Raw genomic sequence first — 22,302 nt, 5'->3', positions numbered from 1 at the left:
GCGTCGTAGAGGTGTACCGCCCGGTACAATTATTGTTATTATTATTATTATTATTATTATTATTATTATTATTATTATTATTATTATTATTATTATTATTATTATTATTATTATTATTATTATTTGGAATTGGTGGCGTTGAAGTCAGTAGCGGTCATCACGGGTACATGCCCCTCGAAGGCAATTTTCTCTTTTGTGAGTCTATCATATCGCTGACTATGGAAGTTGGAAAAAAGAAAAACACAATGTTTCCTAAGCCAATACGTTGGTTTCGAGGGCTGAAATAAAAATCCACAGTTTTGGTAAGACCGACTCCAATCCTCAGACCGTAATATTAAATGAACATGGCGGCCGAAGTAGCCGGACTCCTGGTATTGGCTAACATAAAAATATCACATACATATTATACCAACGCCAACGGCCGCAGTCGTGTTGAAACACCGGATCTCGTGAGATCTCCGAAGTTAAGCAACATTGGGCGTGATCAGGAGTTGGATGGGTTGCCACGCGCTGTTGGTGGGGGGGGGGGGTAAGGGAATGGAGGAGCGGAATGGAACTGGCCACCCTACCGCACGTAACCTCCGGCTCAGGAACACCTCTGCGGAGGTTCGGACCTGCCTTCGGGCAGAATAACCCTTACCTACCTTACTATACCAACGGCGGTAATTTAAAATGAAACAGGGAACATCATAGGGAATATAACTTTTTCGCGTATGAAAACTCTCGCCAACAAGTACGCACCACATATAATCAACTAGAATCACATATATTCTGCTAGAAATTATAACAACAAACTGATTACTTAGAAATTTCATATATTCAAGTCACATTTTCTCACAGATTTCACTTGCTGGATAGATGAAAATACATGATAAAACTGGTAAAAATGATTTTTATAGAATCATTTAGAATGTTTAAAAATAAACTAAGGTGCGAAATTCCTCATTTTATTTGGTCATATGAGAACTATGAAACAAAATTTGTTGTCTTAGTTTTGATGTGGTGGACAATTTCTTATGATGAGCACCCAATGAAAGGGAAGTACAGTACACCCGAAATAATAATGTCATTGGCAGTACGTCCCACTAACTACATTTTTACGGTTTTTGGAGACTCCGAAGTGCCGAAATTTTGTCCCGCTGGAGTTCTTCTACGTGCCAGTAAATCTACCGACATGAGGCTGACGTATTTGAGCACCTTCAAATACCACCGGACTGAGCCAGGATCGAACCCGCCAACTTGGGGTCAGAAGGCCAGCGTCTTAACCGTCTGAGCCACTCAGCCCAAGTACACCCGAAATGATTATGTTAGCCCAATGAACGGCTAATGTTGACATATGGCATAGCAGCACTTCCCACAACGATGGTAATGAAACGTTCAGATGCTAAAGATATAATAGGTGTTTACCCAATAAAGAACATGAGCGTAAAAACTCTATTGACTCTAAAGATTGGTATTTAACCACATGGACGAGCTTCAGTTCGGTGTAGTCTGCTTGATAACAGATAACCACAGCATGAATCGGAAGGTGTTGGTAGTGTAAAACCCTGCGTTACAAACCCCGTTAATCCCTCCAAGTCACTATTTCTTCTGTGTAACAGTATACAGATTGCACCATCTGTCACACTTATAAGTGTTGTTCTACTCCAAGATCCAGCCAAACATTTCCGCAGGCAAACACAGATTATTGTAAAATACACAATATCGATTATATTCTATCTAAATTAATATTTTTCGAGGAAAACGAAGAGGTTCACCGTTTGTAATTAGAGAAAAGTCTTCCCTAACCTCAGACTTTTTCTCAAAATGACATATGCACACTACAGTTTTCTCATCGACTTCAAAATAATCACGATGTATATTCCTAATTAATTTCTCTATTAAATGTTTTATTCCGGAGGAAACTTAAGAATAGATGTAGTTAAGTGTAAGAGAGGGCCGTGTGCCCTAACTTCGCCACTCGAAAGAAGCCATAATAAATAAAATAAATAAAATGAGAGGCATTCTCACTTTACTGCGTATAATTACAGATCCTAGGTGTCAACTGACTCATATAAATCCACTCGCACACTTATATTATACAAAGAAACTACCATTTAGTCAACTGTCATGAAATTACACCGAGTACATACGATAACAACAAATCAAAACAAACCCACGTTTCCAACATATCCGGCTACTCGTTCCGCCATCTTTGGACGATCTAGGGTAGCATTAAGGTCTGAGGATTGGAGTGGGCCTTGGTTTTAAACCTTCAGGCAAGCAACTCATTGTTGAAAACATTCTAGGGATATGAGCTACGAAGTTTACGTAGGCCTAAATAAAATAACTTTTAAAAGTATGAGAGTATATTCTTTATTTATTCCTAGAAATTGCAATGCTATTCTTAATCGTCGTTATCCGGTCGATTAGATTAGAAGTTTGCCCATTTCTACCACTATGAGCGCTGTGAGTCTATGCAGAGTTTCATTTAAGCCCTTATAACTACATTTGGTTTGAACATTTTTCAAAACAATCAAATAATGCCTGAGAATATTGAACCAGGGAATACATTAGAGAAGGAGTTATGTAACTAACTTAATTTGGATAGGATTTAAATCAAAAAGAAAACAAGTAAAGAAACAAGCAATTTTAGGCTTTTTTTTTCAGAACTGCCTTTAGGCCGGAAGTGATTTTCGAAAGTTTTCTTTAGTTTTATAGAGCTATCCAAGACTCACAGTTTGAAACCTTTTATGACCCTTTACCCCTTCAACTTTCGGCACAATTGAGGCAACCGCTTAATTGTACGTTTTTTCGTAGTCTGGGGAACCCTACTTTGTCTGCTAAGGAATGTTTTTAACATTAAAATTTAGTCAGAGTACACAGCATCTGAACATTCTGTTGAATGTATATTTTTATCTCTACCGCACATTCGGTATTTATTTGGTATGACTGCTTGTTTACACCTCCATTGTAAAATGGCTATGTAGGAAGGAAATTTCAAGAATAGTTCCATATAGTCGATAAAATTCTGGCTTTTGTCTTTCACGTAATGCGAAAGACTTTATCATTCACCCTATAAAATAAAATATGTAAGCAACGTATGGTAATAAAGGTTTTATGAGATAATTTTATGTCCAAGTCACGAGAAAGGTGATCGTTATAATTATTGTTGTATTCAATAAAGTCGATCTCATCTTGACCCCGCGGCTAGCCATGCCGCTCACCCAACCATTAAAGAGAGGTCACTGCGTTAGGTGAGGCTCGGGCTAAAATTAAGTCATTCTTCCCACACCTCGTCACGAACACATAATATTTATGTTTCTCGCAATAAAATTTCACTTTCCTCTTCACTCTCCCGTGATTGATACAAGTGAGAAGTGAATACAAACTTCCGCAAGCCAATATCTCTGTCTACGAGCAGAAATCAATTTATTGAGGTTGAATCATGAAGGAATCAAATATTCTACTAGCTTGGTTGGAAAATGATTACCGTGTAAATATTGTGTTAAATTGTTTCTGAATTATTAGATGATAAAAAAGTTACTCGTATTATTTATTAACACATTCCCATTTATTTGCTGGACATTTAAATATCCCCGTATCTGCAGGATTTAAAGAAAATTGGTCATAGTGACAACAGTGTATTAAAACGCAGTAACTTCACATTTTTCACGATAATTTTCAATGGTTTCAAATGTTAAAATCTCGTACATGTAATACGAAAGATGTTTCCCTCATCGAACATTTCGAGACTTACCATGTAGTGAATAATTGGTAAAGGAGTACAGCTTCTCCAAATAGCTGCAACCATCAGATGACTTCACTTCAAATTCCAACAATCATCCACCGTATTACAATCCACTTTTTGGCTACACGTTTAACTCACATGCCCAGTCGTCGAGTTGTAGAACACTTGCTTTTATCGCTTAACACACTTCAATATAAATTGAAGGCGCGTGTGGGGATTCCAGAAGTATGCTGTTGACATACAGTACGTTTATGGCATTATAGGTCAGGCAGACAACATTGGGAGTGGTAAAAATCTGGATGGGTGACCCCTCAAGTCCACCAGATACCACATTCCGTAAAAGTAAATCTGTGCCAGTCATGTTACGAGCGAACATATTTGCGGCTCTATTTACATTTAACAGCATAGCAAAACGCACAAACACTACACAAATGTTAACACATTAAATTACCTTAAACTGAATCTCAATCGTAAACTTACAAACACACACAAAATGACCGACAGAGGAGCGCATAAGCGAACCGGCATCGGTACAACACACATCCTCCCCCCACCCCACGGTATTTCCTGCCTGTCGTAAGGGGGCGAATAAAAGGGGCTCCAGGGGCTCTTAACTTGGACCGTGGGTTGGCGACCACGGGACCTTTGGCTGAATCTTGGCATTGATTCCTCTTACTTGTGTCACGTTCCTCACTTTCATATATCCTGTCCGATCTCCTTTGGTCAACTCTTGTTCTTTTCCTACCCCGACGGTATTAGATGTCGAGGCGTAGGGAGTCTTTCATTTTCACGCCCTTCGTGACCCTTGTCTTCCTTTGGCCAATACCTTCATTTTTCGAAGTGTCGGATTCGTTTAATTTTTTTCTCTCTGGTATATGTTATATCGAGGATATTTGCCTAGTTGTACTTCCTCTTAAAACAATAATCACCACCACCACTCTTCCCCCTCACAGTTCAGATAGGGTCACTATATGCCAGACAGTACGCTAACGGATGGGAATGGGTCAACTAGGTCCATACAATATTAGAAGTTCAAGGACCAAAATACATTCACCAAGATATGCACATTATTTGTTTCCTATAGATTCATTTTTAAAAGTTTTTGTCCGCGGGTTTGCAAGCGTGGAAATAAACTTTGTGGCTATTTATAGAACTGGACGCTGTATCAAAATGAGCTCAATAAACTGCGCCATGTTAACTTATGTTGATGTTCAGAAAGAAGAGAGATGTGGGGAATATACTACATCAATCGATAGAAAAGTAAACGAGCGAGTTGGTCGCGCGGTTAGGGTCACGTACCCATCGTACCAACCCCACAACCCTGACGATGGTTTTCCGTGGTTTCCTATTTTCGCACAGTAAAAATGAAGAGAGAAGCATGATTGTTATGCTTTTCAGCGCTCAATTTGCTAGGCTCCTAATTGCACTGTATGTACATGTTGCTAGCTCTATGACCTCGTTTTGTTATTTCTAGTCCCGAGGCACCTATCTAAGTCCTAGCCCTAATAATTATAATACGCACGCTACTAGAGTCACCACATACTCAGTTACGCGGGAGAGATGGTCTACAATGGCACACATTATACTATCAATTGCGTATTCCCTCTCCGAGGCCACCCATCTCCGCTATATTACAGTATACCAGCATTATTACCGTTCGATGCATTCATGGCAGAAGTTGAAAAAATAATATTAAAAATAAATTAACAAGGTTCATACACAGCGGGCTAAGAAAACCCCACAAAACTTAAAATTCCGTATGTCCTGAAATTGTGCGAGTACTGTTGGAACTCAAAAATAATGACTTCTTTATTTTTTATTATTGCATTATTGTATTTCTAAATTTAATGGAGGTTAGCAGAAGTCTGTCTGCTAGAACAGCAGGCCGAAGGCTGGTTAGATCCTGAAACCAACAGCGGCGTACTAGGCAGGATGGGGAGTGAAGTAGTTAGCGATTGCTTTCCTCACGGGGCCACAAAGTGCTATTTCAGCGCAACTGACCCTTTTTGTAACACTCAGATGCAGCACAAGCCGTGTTCCCAGCCATGCCTCACCATCTGCCATTTTGTTACAGCCATTAATATGACTGGGACTTCGGTGGAAGGTCTGCGTCACGAGACACGTGAAAATAGACTACAGTAATCAAAAAATAGCGCAACAGACGGCGATAGCATAAATAAGGAGGACATAAACTGTAGACAAGCCAACCCGAGGATAGCTATTCTTAAGAAATTTACTCTCCTAAAAATAGCCGTGCGTATTAAAAATAAATATGCACCTCACCCACAACGCATTGAATATTGACTAATCCAATTTAGAGTTCTTGTCAGTTTCAACCAATCACGGTCGACTATAAAATATTATCGAAATAAGATTATCGCAACTGGTAGGCAACAGTTTCGAAAATATCGAAAGTGCTTCGCGATACTCTCCGATTTGTATCCTAATGCGGAGTATTTAGAAGGTAGTGAATACATCAAATACGGCCATCCACAAACTATCTACGGGTGAGGCTGAGGAGTTAAGACAGAAGTGTGTGAGACTCATAAGGTCCGCTGTTATACCCGCGTCCAATTTAACAAGAGGCGAAAGGAAAGCTCTGAAAGAACTTAGATATGATTCTGAACTGACCAATCTCTCAGCTGATAAGGGTAATGCGACAGTGGTTATGGACAGAGCCTGTCTACAGACTGAGCTCACGTAACCCCACCACTCGTGTGTCCAACGCCACCGTGAAGCTCTTAAGGCAATCTTCAATTCCAAAAGAGGAGTCTAAACATCTGTTCCCGGAGGATGCAGTGCCACCTAGATTATATGGACTGCCTAACATCCATAAAAGAGATTTTCCCCTCAGACCTTTTGTTAGTGCGATAGGTTCTCCTACGTATGCTCTGGCTAAATTGCTTCAGCCACACATAGGACGTACAGTACTTAAACATATACTAATAAACTCGTACTTTACCACAACGCTATGATTATGACCCTTATTAAAGTAACTGTTTAGAAGTTAGAATACAGTACATACATTCCGACTCATTGGCTGAATGGTCAGCGTTGAGGCCTTCGGTTCAGAGGGTCCCGGGTTCGATTCCCTGTTGGTTCGGGGATTTTAATCGCCTAGGATTAATTCTTGTGGCCCGATGACTGGGTGTTTGTGTTTGTCCCAACACTTTCCTCTTCATATTCACACAGCACACTACACTACCAACCACCACAGAAACACGCAATAGTGATTACATCCCTCCATATAGGGTTAACATCAAGAGGGGCATCCGGCCGTAAAACAGGGACAAATCCACATGTGCGACACAGTTCACACCCGTGACCCCAGAGGTGTGGGAAAAGCGATAGACAAAGAATACAGTACATAGAGTAGTGAAACAAGGTATATACACGTGAAGAGGTCAAAAGGCCAGGAAATTGAAGTTACTTCGAGATACTCCGTTAACTACTTCGGAAAAAATTCGTTAGTCTTTTCAGTTTTTTACTGTTAACCTCTTTTGCTTCCACATACTTTTCAACACTATGAGAAACACTATCATTTATATTCGACTGACTGTGTGTACGTTCGAAATATGCAGCCAAGGAGCTTGTCATTCACGACTGCTGGGGTTGCTTTCGTACGTGACCAGTAATGAATTCACACCCGAAAAACAACAAGGCTTTGCCGATTTTCCGATCACTAGAAGTGTGTTTTTCGGTAACCGTTGTATTAGCTCCCAGCATCACTGTGAACCTTTCCTTACTTGTTAACTCTTCTTCACAAACCACAAAGGCCGTATTGCACAGTCAATGTTGTACAAAATTCGAGTTACAGAGTAGTTTTTGCTTCGAGGGAGGAAACGTTTGCTTCGTGTAACCGAATTTCAAGTAATAGAGATGTAAATACACGTGAAGAGGACAAAAGGCCAGGAAATTGAGTTACTTCGAGATACTGAATATTCGAGTAACGGAGGTTCGAGATATCGACTGTAGTTCATGCAATATTGAAACTTAGATGATGAAATATTGTTATAAAGCTGTTTTTCTAGGCACAACGACGATGTGGTAGGCAGTGACGCGCTGTTTAACTGTAATCTGAAGAGAGAAGAGAAGTGATCTTCACCCTTTGAAGAATAAGTTTCGACAAACGAAAGACGTGAAAATGAAAGCCTCTAGTACGGTCGATGTGGGTGAAGTAGGGAGTTCCGATGGGAAAGATAAGTATCCAGGCTGCACATGTAAGTAATAGATACAGTGTCAGAAAAAGGTTTAAAACCACCCCTTCAAATAAATTTATTTACTGCCCGTACCTACCATACTGCTTTCTATTTCACTTTCTTGTTAATTAGGTAATAATCTGAATTACAGTACAATAACTTTGATACAAAGATACTTTAGCTGAAACGGCTCAAAAGTTATAAATGTGTAAGTTTTAAGAAATAACATCATCATCATCATCATCTGTTTACCCTCCAGGGTCGGCTTTTCCCTCGGACACAGCGAGGGATCCCACCTCTACCGCCTCAAGGGCAGTGTCCTGGAGTTTCAGACTCTTGGTCGGAGATACAACTGGGGAGAATGACCAGTACCTCGCCCAGGCGGCCTCACCTGCTATGCTTAACAGGGGCCTTATGGAGGGATGGGAAGATTGGAAGGGATGGGTAAGGAAGAGGGAAGGGAGTGGCCGTGGCCTTATGTTAGGTACCATCCCGGCATTCGCCTGGAGGAGAAGTGGGAAACCACGGAAAACCACTTCCAGGATGGCTGAGGTGGGAATCGAACCCACCTCTACTCAGTTGACCTCCCGAGGCTGAGTGGACCCCGTTCCAGCCCTTATATCACTTTTCAAATTTCGTGGCAGAGCCGGGAATCGAACCCGGGCCTCCGGGGGTGGCAGCTAATCACGCTAACCACTACACCACAGAGGCGGACAAGAAATAACATAAAATTGTATATTTCTTCTTGAAATAAACTTAATGGTTGAAAAATGGGATGAAATAAAACTACGATTTTTTGCTTTTCTAAGAAATCTTACAAGGGGTATTTCAACGCAAGCAATAGAAAAATACAAAAAAATACCAACTTAACTTATTTGGAGTTTAATGTTTTCGAAATTAGTACCAAAAGGGGCAATGTCGGAATTTTGCTTTCCGTGCATTTCAAAATCCCCGCCTTCCATATATGTTGGCGACATATGTTTCTTCTGATGTTAAATTTTGTAGGTAAGCCAATTGGAACCCCTGTTTGATCAATTATTACCATTTTGTAATGCATTGAAAGAAAATTACAACACTGCCCGCTTTAGGCCGAAATTTAAAAACATTATACGCACAAAAATTTAAGTGGATACTAATTTGCATTTTTCCATTGCTTGTATATTTACAAAGGTGGCCGAGCGTAGAGCTATCCAATCTACGCCATCAGTGCCGAGGTTACGGGTAGTGGAAGCCTTTACCTTCCACCCCTCCAAGTTATAAATGTGTAAGTTGAATCATTTACGCCCGTAATTATATTAATTTTGTGGTGTCGATGGTGATTATTATTTTAATATGAAGTACATATCGCATATCTACGCTGTGAAGACTTTTAGAGAAACAAAAGTCATAGTTTTATATTATCCCATGTTTGAACTATCAAGTTTATTTCAGGAAGAAATGTACAATTTTATATTATTTGTTAAATTTTTAAAAGTACATAACTTTTGAGCCGTTTCAGCTAGAGTATTTCTCCTTATACCAGACTCATTAAGTTATATTGTAGTGGAGATTACTTCCTAATTAACAGAACAGTAAAATAGAAGGAAGTATAAGACCGCCAGCAAATAAACTGATTTAACGAGGTGAATTTAAGTTGTTCCAGACACTGTAATATCGCGCTCAGCTACCGACCCCGTGGTCACCACTCTAGCTTCGGGATAGAGGAATTAAAATGCATGAGTGTATTTGATATTTTTGACGGAAAATGTGACTAGCGAAAGTTCAAGGATATATTTGGGTTTGATATTGCAGCCATTACTGGGAATTCCGACAAACTTTTCGTGCTCGACTTCGTAGGTGTATCATCTGAAATGACAAGGTCACTGTCTCCTCCTGCCAGACAGTATCCGGTCGTGGCCTCTTCACACCCTTGCGGTAACGGTAAGGTTATGCATTTGGCATTGGACTGACAGGGAGGGGTAGGGCTGATGGGTGGGTCCACATCCTGTCCCTTTTCTCACCCTTTATGATGCAACAATCAGGTTATGAAGCAACAGATCTGGGTGAGAGGCGTGACGTTATGGACGGTCCGCTATGCCTTATTCTTGACCCCTGACCCATCACACTATAGCCCTCCAAGCAATACTGCTCTGATTTTTAAAAAATAAAAAATTGAAACACTTTTTTTAGATACCATCGTTCCTGTCCAAACCACTTATTGACTAACACTTCAAGGATATTCCAAATTCCAGGAGCCAACAGAATGTAGTATAAAAGGTACCGTGCATGAAGGAATGGTATCAGTTGTCTCCAGGTGTTCAGCTCTCAAAGAACTCAGTCCACTGGCAAGAATGAGTAACATGAAGGTAAGTAGTAAAATTCCAATTATTATTGAGGGTAACAGTGGCTTTACAGCTATTATTATTATTTTCAGAAGATAGCATTGTTCATAGCTTTTATCATCTACATCTACGCAATGTAGTGTTAGTGTGCCTGACTCTCTTCCAGAGGCTCAGGGTTCCAATCTCGTCCAGTCCAAGAATGAATCATTTACGCCCGTAATTATATTAATTTTGTGGTGTCGATGGTGATTATTATTTTAATATGAAGTACACCTAGACAAACATTTTCTCTCAACACTAATTAGAGGGAAAATAGAAGATTCCCACATTTCGAAGAATGAAGGAATCGGGCAAAGAAAGAGAAAGGACACAAAGGGCATGACAATGAGACTCCATAGGCCTAGATAACGAATACCCTCGGGATTCGAAAGATATTTTTTAACAATCTATTTTATATTGCACCCACACAGATTTGTCTTACGACAAGAGTTGACCAATGGGGGTCAGATAGGAAAGTCGCCTGACGCCCGACACCGTGTTCACTAACTCATACTCTCAATTTCAGCCACCCGTGGGTCTCTTCTAGTTGACTTTTGGGACTGGCAGGGTATACCTTGGATGTTTTTCTACCCCCCCCCCACACACACACACGGAGGATTGCTTAAGGAGAGGCCTGGTGTAGGTCTTTCTAATGTAAGCTCATGGACGTCTGAATTTATGATGACGGTGAGGTAAGGAGAGGCTGAAGTGACGGCACGTAGCCTACTCCTGTCTAAGAACGCCAAGGTAGGGAGAGACTGAAACCCAGTGACGGCACATAGCCTACTTGTGTCTAAGACCACCAAGGTAGGGACAGGCTGAAACCCAGTGACGGCACTTAGCCTGCTCATGTCTAAGAACACCAAGGTAGGGAGAGGCTGAAACCCAGTAACGGCACATAGCCTACTTGTGTCTAAGAACGCCAAGGTAGGGAGAGGCTGAAACCCAGTGACGGCACATATCCTACTCGTATCTAAGAACACCAAGGTAGGGAGAGGCTGAAACCCAGTGACGGCACATAGCCTACTTGTGTCTAAGAACGCCAAGGTAGGGAGAGGCTGAAACCCAGTGACGGCACATAGCCTACTTGTGTCTAAGAACACCAAGGTCGGGACAGGCTGAAACCCAGTGACGGCACTTAGCCTGCTCATGTCTAAGAACACCAAGGTAGGGAGAGGCTGAAACCCAGTAACGGCACATATCCTACTCGTACCTAAGAACACCAAGGTAGGGAGAGGCTGAAACCCAGTGACGGCACATATCCTACTCGTATCTAAGAACACCAAGGGGCCTGCTCACACAAGTAACGAAATACGCTCACTTATATGGGTGTACATAGGAAAGAAGAATTTGAATCTCTTAATCGTTGAAACTCAAACCTTAAAGTCTCAGACTCTCAAAAGACGGCCATTCTCCTCTACTGCTTCAATGGTTTATTTTGCAGTGGATCATGGTCGCACTCATCCAGACGGGTCTTTAGGCGGATAATGGGATGAGGGGCTACGGCTGGCAAGGAATTGGCCGTCGCCTTAGTTAAGGTTCAGCCCCAGTATTTGTCTAGTACGAAAATAGGAAACCAGGGGAACTATCTTCAAGGCTGCTGATTATGGAATTCATACCCGCTAGCTCAGCAAGTTACAAGAGTCGATCCTGGTTCAGAACGGTAGTATTTGAAGGTGCTCTTATATGTCAGCCTCGTATCGGTAGATTTACTGGCACGTAAAGAAATTCCTCTAGGACTCGGGTCCTCGGCGGCTCCGAAAACCATAAAAGTAGTAGTTGGGACTTATACCCCAAGAATATCATTACACAGCCAACTCACTCTGTATCATAATTACCTTATTACACTCAATTGAGTATGTTCGGCCCCTTGGCTAACTGGTGAGCATAGCGGCCTTCGGTTCAGAGGGACCCGGGTTCGATTCCTGGCCTGGTTAATTGCTCTAGTTCGGAGGTTACACATCTCCACCACACTAGAAACCATCGTATAACTTATGAAATGGAAAACACATCCCTGCACATGTGGTTGGCGTCAGCATAGGCATCCGGCCGTAAAACTAGATTTAATTAAGATAAAATGCCGACCCTTATTTACTGGAAAATGGCGACGAAGGTGACGACAAATTTATATTCAGGGTTTCAGACGTTAGAGTAAAGCTGATGCTCATTGGTCAAATTTTGGGCAGCGTCTTGAAAATACAGTTGTAAGACGCTTGGACCGTCATGACGCCTCCTAGCCAGCAGATACTGGAGTAACGACTCACTAGGACTGGTGCCCAATCAAATAAGTGTCGTGGGAAATTGAAGCCATACAGGCGGCTGGCTGTGTAGATACAATTTTAATTTGTCCTTTGTTTTTATTCGTACACGAAAATATTTACTGCATTGTGGTTCTACTGACCCGTGTAAGGAAATAATGCCGAAAGAAAGAAAGATGTGGACAGTAGCAACTCGTGTAGTTATCACCATTTAGGTCTATGACTGATACAGATGGATGCGGACTTCAAAGAAGGTGTGTCTCGGACGGGCATGGAGATAACACTCAGTATAATGGCTGTTGTTTGAACGTCGCGTCTCCTAAGACTGGGGGTTCCCAGCCTTAAATTACTAACCCAGCTACTAACCGCACTATTTTATTAGTGTTACGATTAAGTCCAGTCAAACCATGAATCTGTATTCAGGTAACAATGGACTTTGAAAGAAATCCTCAACAAGTTCATTTTTCAAATGTTTTCTCCATTTCTTCAACATTGTTATGATGAAGCCATCACATATCCAGGTGGAGATGGACACTCTCAAAGTCGCGTTCAGGGTAATGTTTACAGCGATTTGCAGATTCATAGAGCCCTACATCCCAGAGAAAGGACCAAGCAAATCTCACAGAAGGAAGAAATGAAGGGAACTGCCTACTTGTCTTACATTCACTACACCACAGATCGAATTGCCAAGGTCCTCCACAAACACAATATAAAAACCGTGTTTGGCACCGCCACTAAAATTGCTCATAGTCTGAGTAAACCCAAGGACAAATTATCCCCCCTTTTACATCCTGGGGTATACGAAATTCCCTGTACGTGCCGTAAGGTATACATCGGCCAAACATGCCGGTTCATTGGTACCCGTAGCAAGGAACATGAACGTAATATTCCTCTCAACCAACCAGAAAAATCGGCAATAGCTGAGCACGCTCTATCGTCGGGTCATGATGCCATGTTCCAAGATGCTCGAGCTCTTACCCCCTCGTCGCCAGATGTTTCATTCCAGGGTTGTGTCTATATAATACACCTGTCTATACATTTGTGTTACTCAAACACGTTATGTGAACCGTTTAGTCTGATTGTGATGGTTCGGTCAGCTTCCGCTTCGAACGCTAGCGTTGTGCTACGTCCTGCGGACCATCTGGCGGCGAATGAACGTACCATTTCCACTTCTATTATAACATATAAATTTCAAAGTGTCATTGTTTAAGAAGCCTTTTTCGTGGTCTATCGAGATTTCTTCTGAGGACGCAGACTACAGTTTCCTGCGAAACGTTAAGAATTTCACCTTATTTCCTTGACATGGCGTAAGCCCAAAAGCCTATACAGTATCATATCTATATTGTTATGATCATTGACAAGTCTGCATTGTTTCTATTGTATCTTCCAGTCACAGCCAACTATATAGATGGTTGTATCCAAATTAATTCACATCAGAGTTTAAATACTAGAACTATGTAACTTGCTCTTCCTAATGATTATTGGAAGCTTTTCCTTGATCAATAGTGTTATATGGACTTTTTCAAGTTGTTAGGTAAAATCTTCCAAGACCACTGTTTCAATAAACGTTCTTCAACTGTGCTAGTTATTGGTGCAGTCACTGGAGCTAACCAGGCTCATTTGTTTGGCCGAGTGTTTAAGCCCGAATGTCCTTCCTGGCGGCACGTGATTTTGAGGTGAAAATCTCAATCCAGGATTGACCAGGATTCGAATCTCAGCCTCACGGGTGTGAAACCACCAGCTAAGCCACTGACCAATGTTTTATTATGGTAGATAAATAACAATGTTCTAAGTTCCAGCCAACTACTATTTTCTAACAGAAGAAAGTTTTAAATTTCAAACCTGTATTTGTTAACTGTTGTTTTTTCTTATCACATGATCATTCTGATCTCAGATACACGTCCGAAATTAAATACATGTGTTCTAACAAAACCATATCGTATTTCAGAAGTATTGCTGATTATTTATTTGGATTTCGTTGTCTAAAAGTTCATTATGTAACGATGAATTTAATGGTTTCAAAAACTGTACATGCAGAAAGTAAATATAGCTGTATCCGTCCAAAGATGTTTTCACAAATCGGATTTCATGTCAAGAATAATGCTATTTTTCATTTCTAATTCTTCCTGTAGCATTTTCAAGGTAACATGATTGCAAAGTGCACTTAGCACAAAAACCCAGTATGTTAAGGACACTAAAGTTTGTGTAATAATTTATAAATTAATTACCTTTAAATCCCATGAACACGACCCCTAAATGTAGGAATTTAAACTTCGAACACAGAGCTGCTGTACTGAAAATCTCATTGAATTCAAATGTTTTCTTGACTTCCAAAGTTAAGCAAATTACTTCATTGACTCGAAATGGTATTTTTCGCAAAAGCAAACGATAGTTGGCTGGTAGATGCACTCTCCATCCATCGATTTCCCCAGTATAACCCACGTGCGTCTCTAACCTTATCTCAATATTATTAGAGTTATTTCATTGAGGTATTTTTGAAGATTTTAGGAAATTATAAAAACTATTGAAATATTGTATCCAGATGTAAGTTCCTGTGTTCTTCAAGATAAAATAGTTTCTAAATACACACACTCCTCCGTCAATACACAAAATTTAACATTTTACTCCTGTAAATACACTATTTCGTTTTCTTTCAATTATTAGGAATGCACATTATTATTGGAACTACCTTCATTACGCTTAATAAGGCATTTAATAGTGCAGGAATGTCAGTAATGTAAGAATAAGTGTAATGTAATTTACGTGGTATTGCAGTGTATTGTCTTAGTGTCGTCACATTCAAAATAGGCAGCGGTTGTTTTCATTGGAATGACAATTAACGCAGATTTTCAGGCCTAGGTTTGGACTCTTAACTTCAACACATTCTGATAAATAACTTTTGTGTTCACAGGTATTGTGTATCGCTGTGATCGCCGCCTTCATGGCGACAGACCTGGTCACTGGAGGACTACTAGCAGGTTACGGCCGAGGCCCTGCTGGAGGATTTGGAGCCGGAGGATTTGGAGGTGGTGGCTTTGGAGGAGCTGGTGGATACGGTGGATATAATGGAGCTTATAACGGACCTGTAAGTAAACTTATTTAACCACTCAGATTAGAACGGGTAATCCTGCCGCTGCCAAGCTGAGACGATGAAAGTTGACTCAGTTTACCCGCAAGTAAGTGAGTTCGAGTCTTCAACAGAAAGTAAAAAGAATTAGAAACGATATTTCCACTTGTGGAGAGGCGTAAATAGAAAATGATTACCAGGTTAATTCCCGAGGTGGACGGGCATATTGGTAACTACACTATCTCACTTAGTGCTGTCGTTACGGATAGTGGTGGCCTTTATCGTCCGCTCATCCAGCACCCTTCGTGGCCTGTTTGGAGCTGGGAAGAAGAAAAATAATATTTTAATATAGTTTGGAGTAATTTGAAAGCACCATTTGTACAATGGATGAGGCTGTGGTGCCCGCTATGGGACATACCGCAGCTAGCACTTCCACGAAGACACCATTTCACAGCAATAAGTTTGTTAATCTGTAATTCATCAATGATGCAGGAAAGAACAGGCCTTGCTGTATGACTTGGGGTACAAGTACAAAACTAATAAATGGCAAGTTCTATGTTGTTTGGTGGCGCTTAACATTTTCAAATTTCTCCGTGATTAATTCCAGTTTCGACTCCATGCGAATGTTTTGAAAAAATTGTTAATGTGCTGCTTAAATATTCCCTCTGAATTGTACAAAATTTTGTGCAAAAGCAATTGCCACTGAAATAAATAGAACACGAAATCAATGAATTTTGTTGTTAAAATTCTTTAAATTCCAATGAAAATTAATTAAATGTATTTTAATTCCTATCATCTTCTTGTATTTATCATGACCCTTTGCTGTATTCCTCGCATAAGGGCAGCTATCCGTAGTGGATTATCTCTTTTATCCAGTTAGGAGTTTAATATTTCTTCAGTAAATGTTGGTTTTTCCCCTGCGAAAGAGTTAATCACTTTGTTGTACGATGTTTCAGCCCACTCCATACAACTTCCAGTACGCCGTAAGAGACGGTTTCAGTGGGAACGACTTCGGGCAGCACGAGAGTGGTGACGGTTCTGGTAATGTGAAGGGTGAATACCAGGTGCTGCTTCCTGACGGCCGCAACCAGGTGGTGACTTACACCGCAAGCGACGCTACCGGATACGTCGCTAATGTCCAGTACTCCGGCACTCCCCACTACGGAGGTGGTGGAGCTGGAGGTTTTGGTGGAGCCGGAGGATTTGGAGGAGCCGGAGGATTTGGAGGAGCTGCAGGTGGGCTTGTCACCGGAAGTTATTTGCCCCCACATGGCAAGTAATAATGCCAGCACAAATGGACTGATTTACGTAAATCCTGAAACTGATCATATCTCAAGGAAAAGAGCTTATAACTTATTTATTTATAACAAATATAGTGAACTGTAAGGAGTAATATTTAGTCATTAAACGTATAATTTGTAAGTGTTGAACTACTTTTATATGTAACTCTAAACGTATGAAGTGATCTCACTTTTCTGTGTAGAAAATAAAAACACCCGCAGTGTACTACCGCCACGGAAAATTTTGCAGAAGACGGAATTAGTGTAATGAATTGTAGATTTTGAAGCCATGTTTCATTTGTCGTACAACGATTGCCGGCTCGTTGTACCTTCATACTGGCGTGTAGTTGTCTTCTCAATAAGTGTCTAGTATTGCTGAGCTCAATTGCAAACTGTGAATTTTAGACTGTAGACGACTTTCGGAACATTTCTAACTTACGTATGACGTCAGTAGTAAATTAGAGGAAGCTGAAGGCATCAAGTTTTGACCTTAGACACAAAACAGTTCAAATCTTAATCTCTGATGCCTATTCCTCCTTTACGTACTTTACATTTTCCTTCCTTGTCAGCAAAAGTAGTGCACTGTAATTCAAAATGCACTTCACTTCTACCTACAAATTTGAGAATATTCTTCTTACGCAGTTTCAAAGCTATAAAATTAAAAGAATTAAAACATTCACAGTATGTTTAGAATAAACCTCTGAAAAAGAAAATAAACAGACAGAATCAAATCTCGGAATGAGTAACGTGAACGAAACTACAATGGAAGACTACAATGTCAAATCACGTTTCAGAATGGGTGGTAAGCATTAACACAGAAAGTGGCTCATAATACGTATTTTAGTTAACTACTATTGTTTACCTGTGCTACATTGTTGTAGGCTGTTATGTAATATAATTGTACAACCTGTGTATGTTAATGAGTATAATAAAGTGTTGAGAGCATTATAAATAAGCTGTGTCATTGGTTCCTTCTACACTCCTATCATTCATAGCTTTATCAACAGAGGATGTGTCCATTGTCAGTGTCACTCGATACAGAGGTACATAGGTATGGTCAGCGTGTATAAATAATTTACGAATCATTGATACGACACTGCCGTATGGCGCATTATACTAGATGTATGCATAAGTCTTTTCCGGTTTCACGAAGAGATGGCGCCAGCGGACATTATGCAGCGTATGAATTTGACACATACGTCAGTTTGTTCGTCTGACATTAACCTACCTACACACACAAGTTGAGTCCGCCGAACACTAGCGTCTGTGTTGTACCGTTCAGTGATCATGCCGACGTTTGTGCCTGAAAAAGAACATTCGCGGCACGCATTGCTTTTCTTATTTAATCAAAAGAAAAGAGCTGAGGAAAGTCATCGTTTGCTGGTAGAGACATATGGTGAATACGATCCATTGATTAGAACATGTGAGATATGGTTTCGACAATTTAAACGTGATGATATCAATGTGAAGACAGTGTGCGCTCTGGTAGACCACAAAAGTGCGAAGACGAAGAGTTGTAGGCGTCACTTGATGATGACCTAACTCAAACTCAACAGCAATTGGCATAAGCATTAAATGTGTCACAAGAAACAATCAGCAGACGTTTACGACCAATGGGGAAGATCAGTAAATTCGGTAAATGGGTCCCACACGATTTAAAGGAACGGCAAATGGAAAATGGCAAAGTCACCTGTGGAAAAAAAAAAGAAAAACATTTCTGTACCAAAGTTTGACAAGTGACGAAAAATTGATTTTGAAATCCCGAAGCGGAAAATATTGTGGCTGTGACATGTGACACCAAAGCCAAATCGCTTCCGCAAGAAGACCATGTTTTGTGTCTGGTGGGACCAGAGCGGTGTTGTGTATTATGAACTCTTGAAGCCCGGCGAAACCGTTAATGCACAACGCTATAGCCGACAAATGATTAATTTAAATCGCGCAGCGATCGAAAGACGACCGGAATGGGTCAGAAGACATGGCAAAGTAATTTTGTTACACGACAACGCGCCGTCTCTCACAGCAAAACCAGTGAAAGACACCTTGAAATCGCTTGGGTGGGACATCCTTCCGCACCCGCCGTACTGTCCCGACCTGGCGCCATCTGATTATCATCTCTTTGCATCAATGGGGCACGCGCTCGCAGAGAAGCACTTCAGCAATTTCGAGGAAGTTGGAAAAATGGCTCGACGAATGGTTTGCCGCAAAAGACAAACAGTTTTTCCGAGATGGTATTCATAACTTACCTGAAATATGGGCGAAGTGTGTAGAAGCCCACGACTTGGAAATTACGTGTTTTATTTACCACAAAACCCGGCAAAAACTTAAGCATACAGCTGGTACTACTTTCACTACCAAAGCTTGTTGTGTTGTCATAACGACAGGTGTACAGCGAGGGGCTCTGATAGTTCTGGGGGACGCTCAACACACTCCGATAACTTTTGAATGGATGAAGGGTTGGTATGACAGATGTCTTCTTTCTGGAGATTGCTTGCCCCTCAAACAGCACAATCAAAGGTGGTGTCGGTATAAGAAACCCGTAAAAACCGAAGGTTGCGTTGTAGTGTGCAGGCGTACAAGCAAGATGAGGAGTGAGATAGTTCTCCTCAGTGGGCCAGAAATTACTATTGAAGCACAATGGCTCTGTGACGAGCACCTATAATAACACTGGTCATGCTCTGAATGCCATTACTCAGCACCAGTCATACCACACTAGCTTCAGTACTGTCGCAGCTAAACAGTACATGAGACTGAGACTTCCGTGGAAGCTACATTTTACTCTAGCCTCTGCCAAGATGCAGATAGAATGTGGAGCATACAAGCATGATAGTGGCAAGAACACCATACCAGGAGAGACTATGAGGGTACGAACAGTAAAGTAATGTCCTGCACCTAGGGGTTGCCCGGAGTCAAAGGATAGGCAATACAATGAATATTGATGACATTTTGTAAAGAACTCGAAATAATTAAAAACCATTTGTGAAATTAGATCTATAATTTTAAGCATTTCTGAAAACAGTTAGTGAAATTAAAAACTATATTTTTATAAAGTTATAAGAACACTTGAGTTGTACAACCTGGGCCTCTTAATGAGTACAATAAACGGTGGAGACTATTTGAGATAAGCAGTGTCACTTATCATTCAAAGTACCCATAGAGGACGTGTCCAGTGTTAGCGCATACCGTCAATACATACCATGATTCGTACTTGAGGCCAATTAGTCTTATACCGATGAGTATATTTATTTATTTAATTATTAAATACAGCCCGTGGAGGGCCATTTTACACTAATAATAATAATAATAATAATAATAATAATAATAATAATAATAATAATAATAATAATAATAATAAGTTTAAATAAGTATAAAAGTTAACAAACGGTATAAACAACACTATTAATCATCAACAATAAATTATTAACGATTATTAAAAATAACAATGTTACAACAATGGTAAGGGTAACTGGCACGTGTTGGTTACACAATTAGGTCGAGGATTGGATGGACGGAACAAAATGGAAACCTGGAGAGGACTCCAAAGGAATCTTTTAATTTTTTTGTTTGAAGGATGCGAAAGGTATGAATATGTCAATATCGGGTAGTGAGTTACTTAGAGTAGGGAGAGGGTGGAAGATAGAGCGTTGTTGTACAGTTAGGCGCGGGCAGACCACATGATGAGTACGCCGGTAGGGTGTTGGGAGGGGAGGAACGTGTAAAGGGAAGTGTTTAGATGATATTTAGATTGATGTTTTCATGGCCCGTAATTAGTGATATGATAATAAGAATTTTTATTTTTTCCATGTCAAGAAAAGAAAGTGAAATTCTTTACATTTCGCAGAGAACTTTGCTCTGCGTCTTCAGAAGAAACCCCAGTCTGGCTCCACGGCTAAATGGTTAAAGTGCTGGCCTTTGGTCACAGGGGTCCCGGGTTCGATTCCCGGCAGAGTCGGGAATTTTAACCATCATTGGTTAATTTCGCTGGCATACGGGCTGGGTATGTGTGTCGTTTTCATAATTTCATCCTCTTAACGACGCGCAGGTCACCTAAGGGTGTCAACTCAAAAGACCTGCACCCGGCGAGGCGAACATGTCCTCGGACACTAAAAGCCATACGCCATTTCATTTCAGAAGAAAATCTTGACTGTTGACGAGGAAGACGGTCTGTGCTACTCTCACTGTGCGCTAACCTTCAGTGGGATGATGATGCCTCTCCACTGAGAGCTTCTAGTCCCTATCCACGAGTTCATCAGTGCTGGTCCCGAAGAATCTTATGATGTACACCTCCTTGCGTGTGTGTGTGTTGGAGGGCGGGGTTCATCCGCATGGCACCCATCACAAGACCGATCAACTGAAACTCCTCTAGCTGGTATTTTTCTGTGTAATACGGCACCGTATGGCCTAGTTCTAACACAACGTATCTTACAATGCTCTTCCTCTTCATTATTCTCCTTAATACTGGTCACGCCTCCCAACCACATAAGATATCCAGTCCATCAGAACAATTTTTCGTTGTGCTCATTTTCCTGTGCTAATATGAATGAATGAGTACACTTCTCTCCCAGTCACGGATGACCACCAACTGGGGAGAGCGTATTCCTTTATTGTAATCTAAAATATTAAATGTAGTTAAATTTGAACGTACTCTGTTTTCCTTACATTTTTTCCCAAATATCTCTAATAATATTAAATAATTTTGTTATTTTTCCCGGTTTCTTCCATTCTCTGTTTAATAGCCTTGAAAGTGTGGAATGTTCATGTTCATTTAAAATTTTATCCAACTCTTTCCTTTCTAAGTATTTCCCTCTAATATTTCTTGTTTCCTTACAGACCTTAATCAAATGTGCCACTTCCATATTTGAATTACATAAAATACATTTATTTTCGTTTTTTCCCTTAAAGCTTTATTGTTATGCACTCCCATCAACCACCAGATTATTCCTCTCATTTCCCTTTTTGTTAACATTTGTGCCCTTATAGTCATATTCTCACTTCTTTTACAAAACTCTATTAGTGTTCCCTTGCTGTTGCTTTCTGCCCTTATTGTTTGTCTTTCTATATCTTTTACTCTTTCAACTACTTTCTTATGTAATCTCCTGTCATCCCTAGATATATTACTTACCCAGTATGATCCCGTGTGCTAATATGTGAAGGAAGAGTAACCTTACCATACCGTACCGTACTGTATTTCCGCATCACGTACTCCTATAGTATAACATATTTAAGTTCATTTTCCTTTGCACACAAGCATAGGAAAATGAACACCGAACTATTGGGCATCATCATGGTTGTGGAATGGATAGAATTACATAAAAACTATACTTCAACTTATGCTATTCATGTTGATTCAAAAGCTGCAATTTTTGCCGTAGCTAATAAGAAAACTAACCATCCTCTCGCCACTCAAATCA

General features: G+C 40.5%; 1 protein-coding gene across 1 annotated transcript; it reads left to right on the top strand.

Moving 5' to 3' along the window:
* Positions 1-10,259: 10,259 nt before the first annotated feature.
* LOC136877670 (uncharacterized) lies at positions 10,260-16,894 on the top strand. Its single transcript, XM_067151883.2, has 3 exons — positions 10,260-10,274; positions 15,459-15,632; positions 16,571-16,894. The coding sequence occupies exons 1-3, from the start codon at positions 10,260-10,262 to the stop codon at positions 16,892-16,894; spliced, it is 513 nt and encodes a 170-aa protein (XP_067007984.2).
* The last annotated feature ends 5,408 nt before the right edge of the window (positions 16,895-22,302 follow it).

This window comes from Anabrus simplex, chromosome 7 (genome assembly GCF_040414725.1).
Source record: "Anabrus simplex isolate iqAnaSimp1 chromosome 7, ASM4041472v1, whole genome shotgun sequence".
Classification (NCBI taxonomy): Eukaryota; Metazoa; Arthropoda; class Insecta; order Orthoptera; family Tettigoniidae; genus Anabrus; species Anabrus simplex.
The sequence above is the reverse complement of the archived record's forward strand: the minus strand, read 5'-3'. Positions and strand labels throughout refer to the sequence as shown.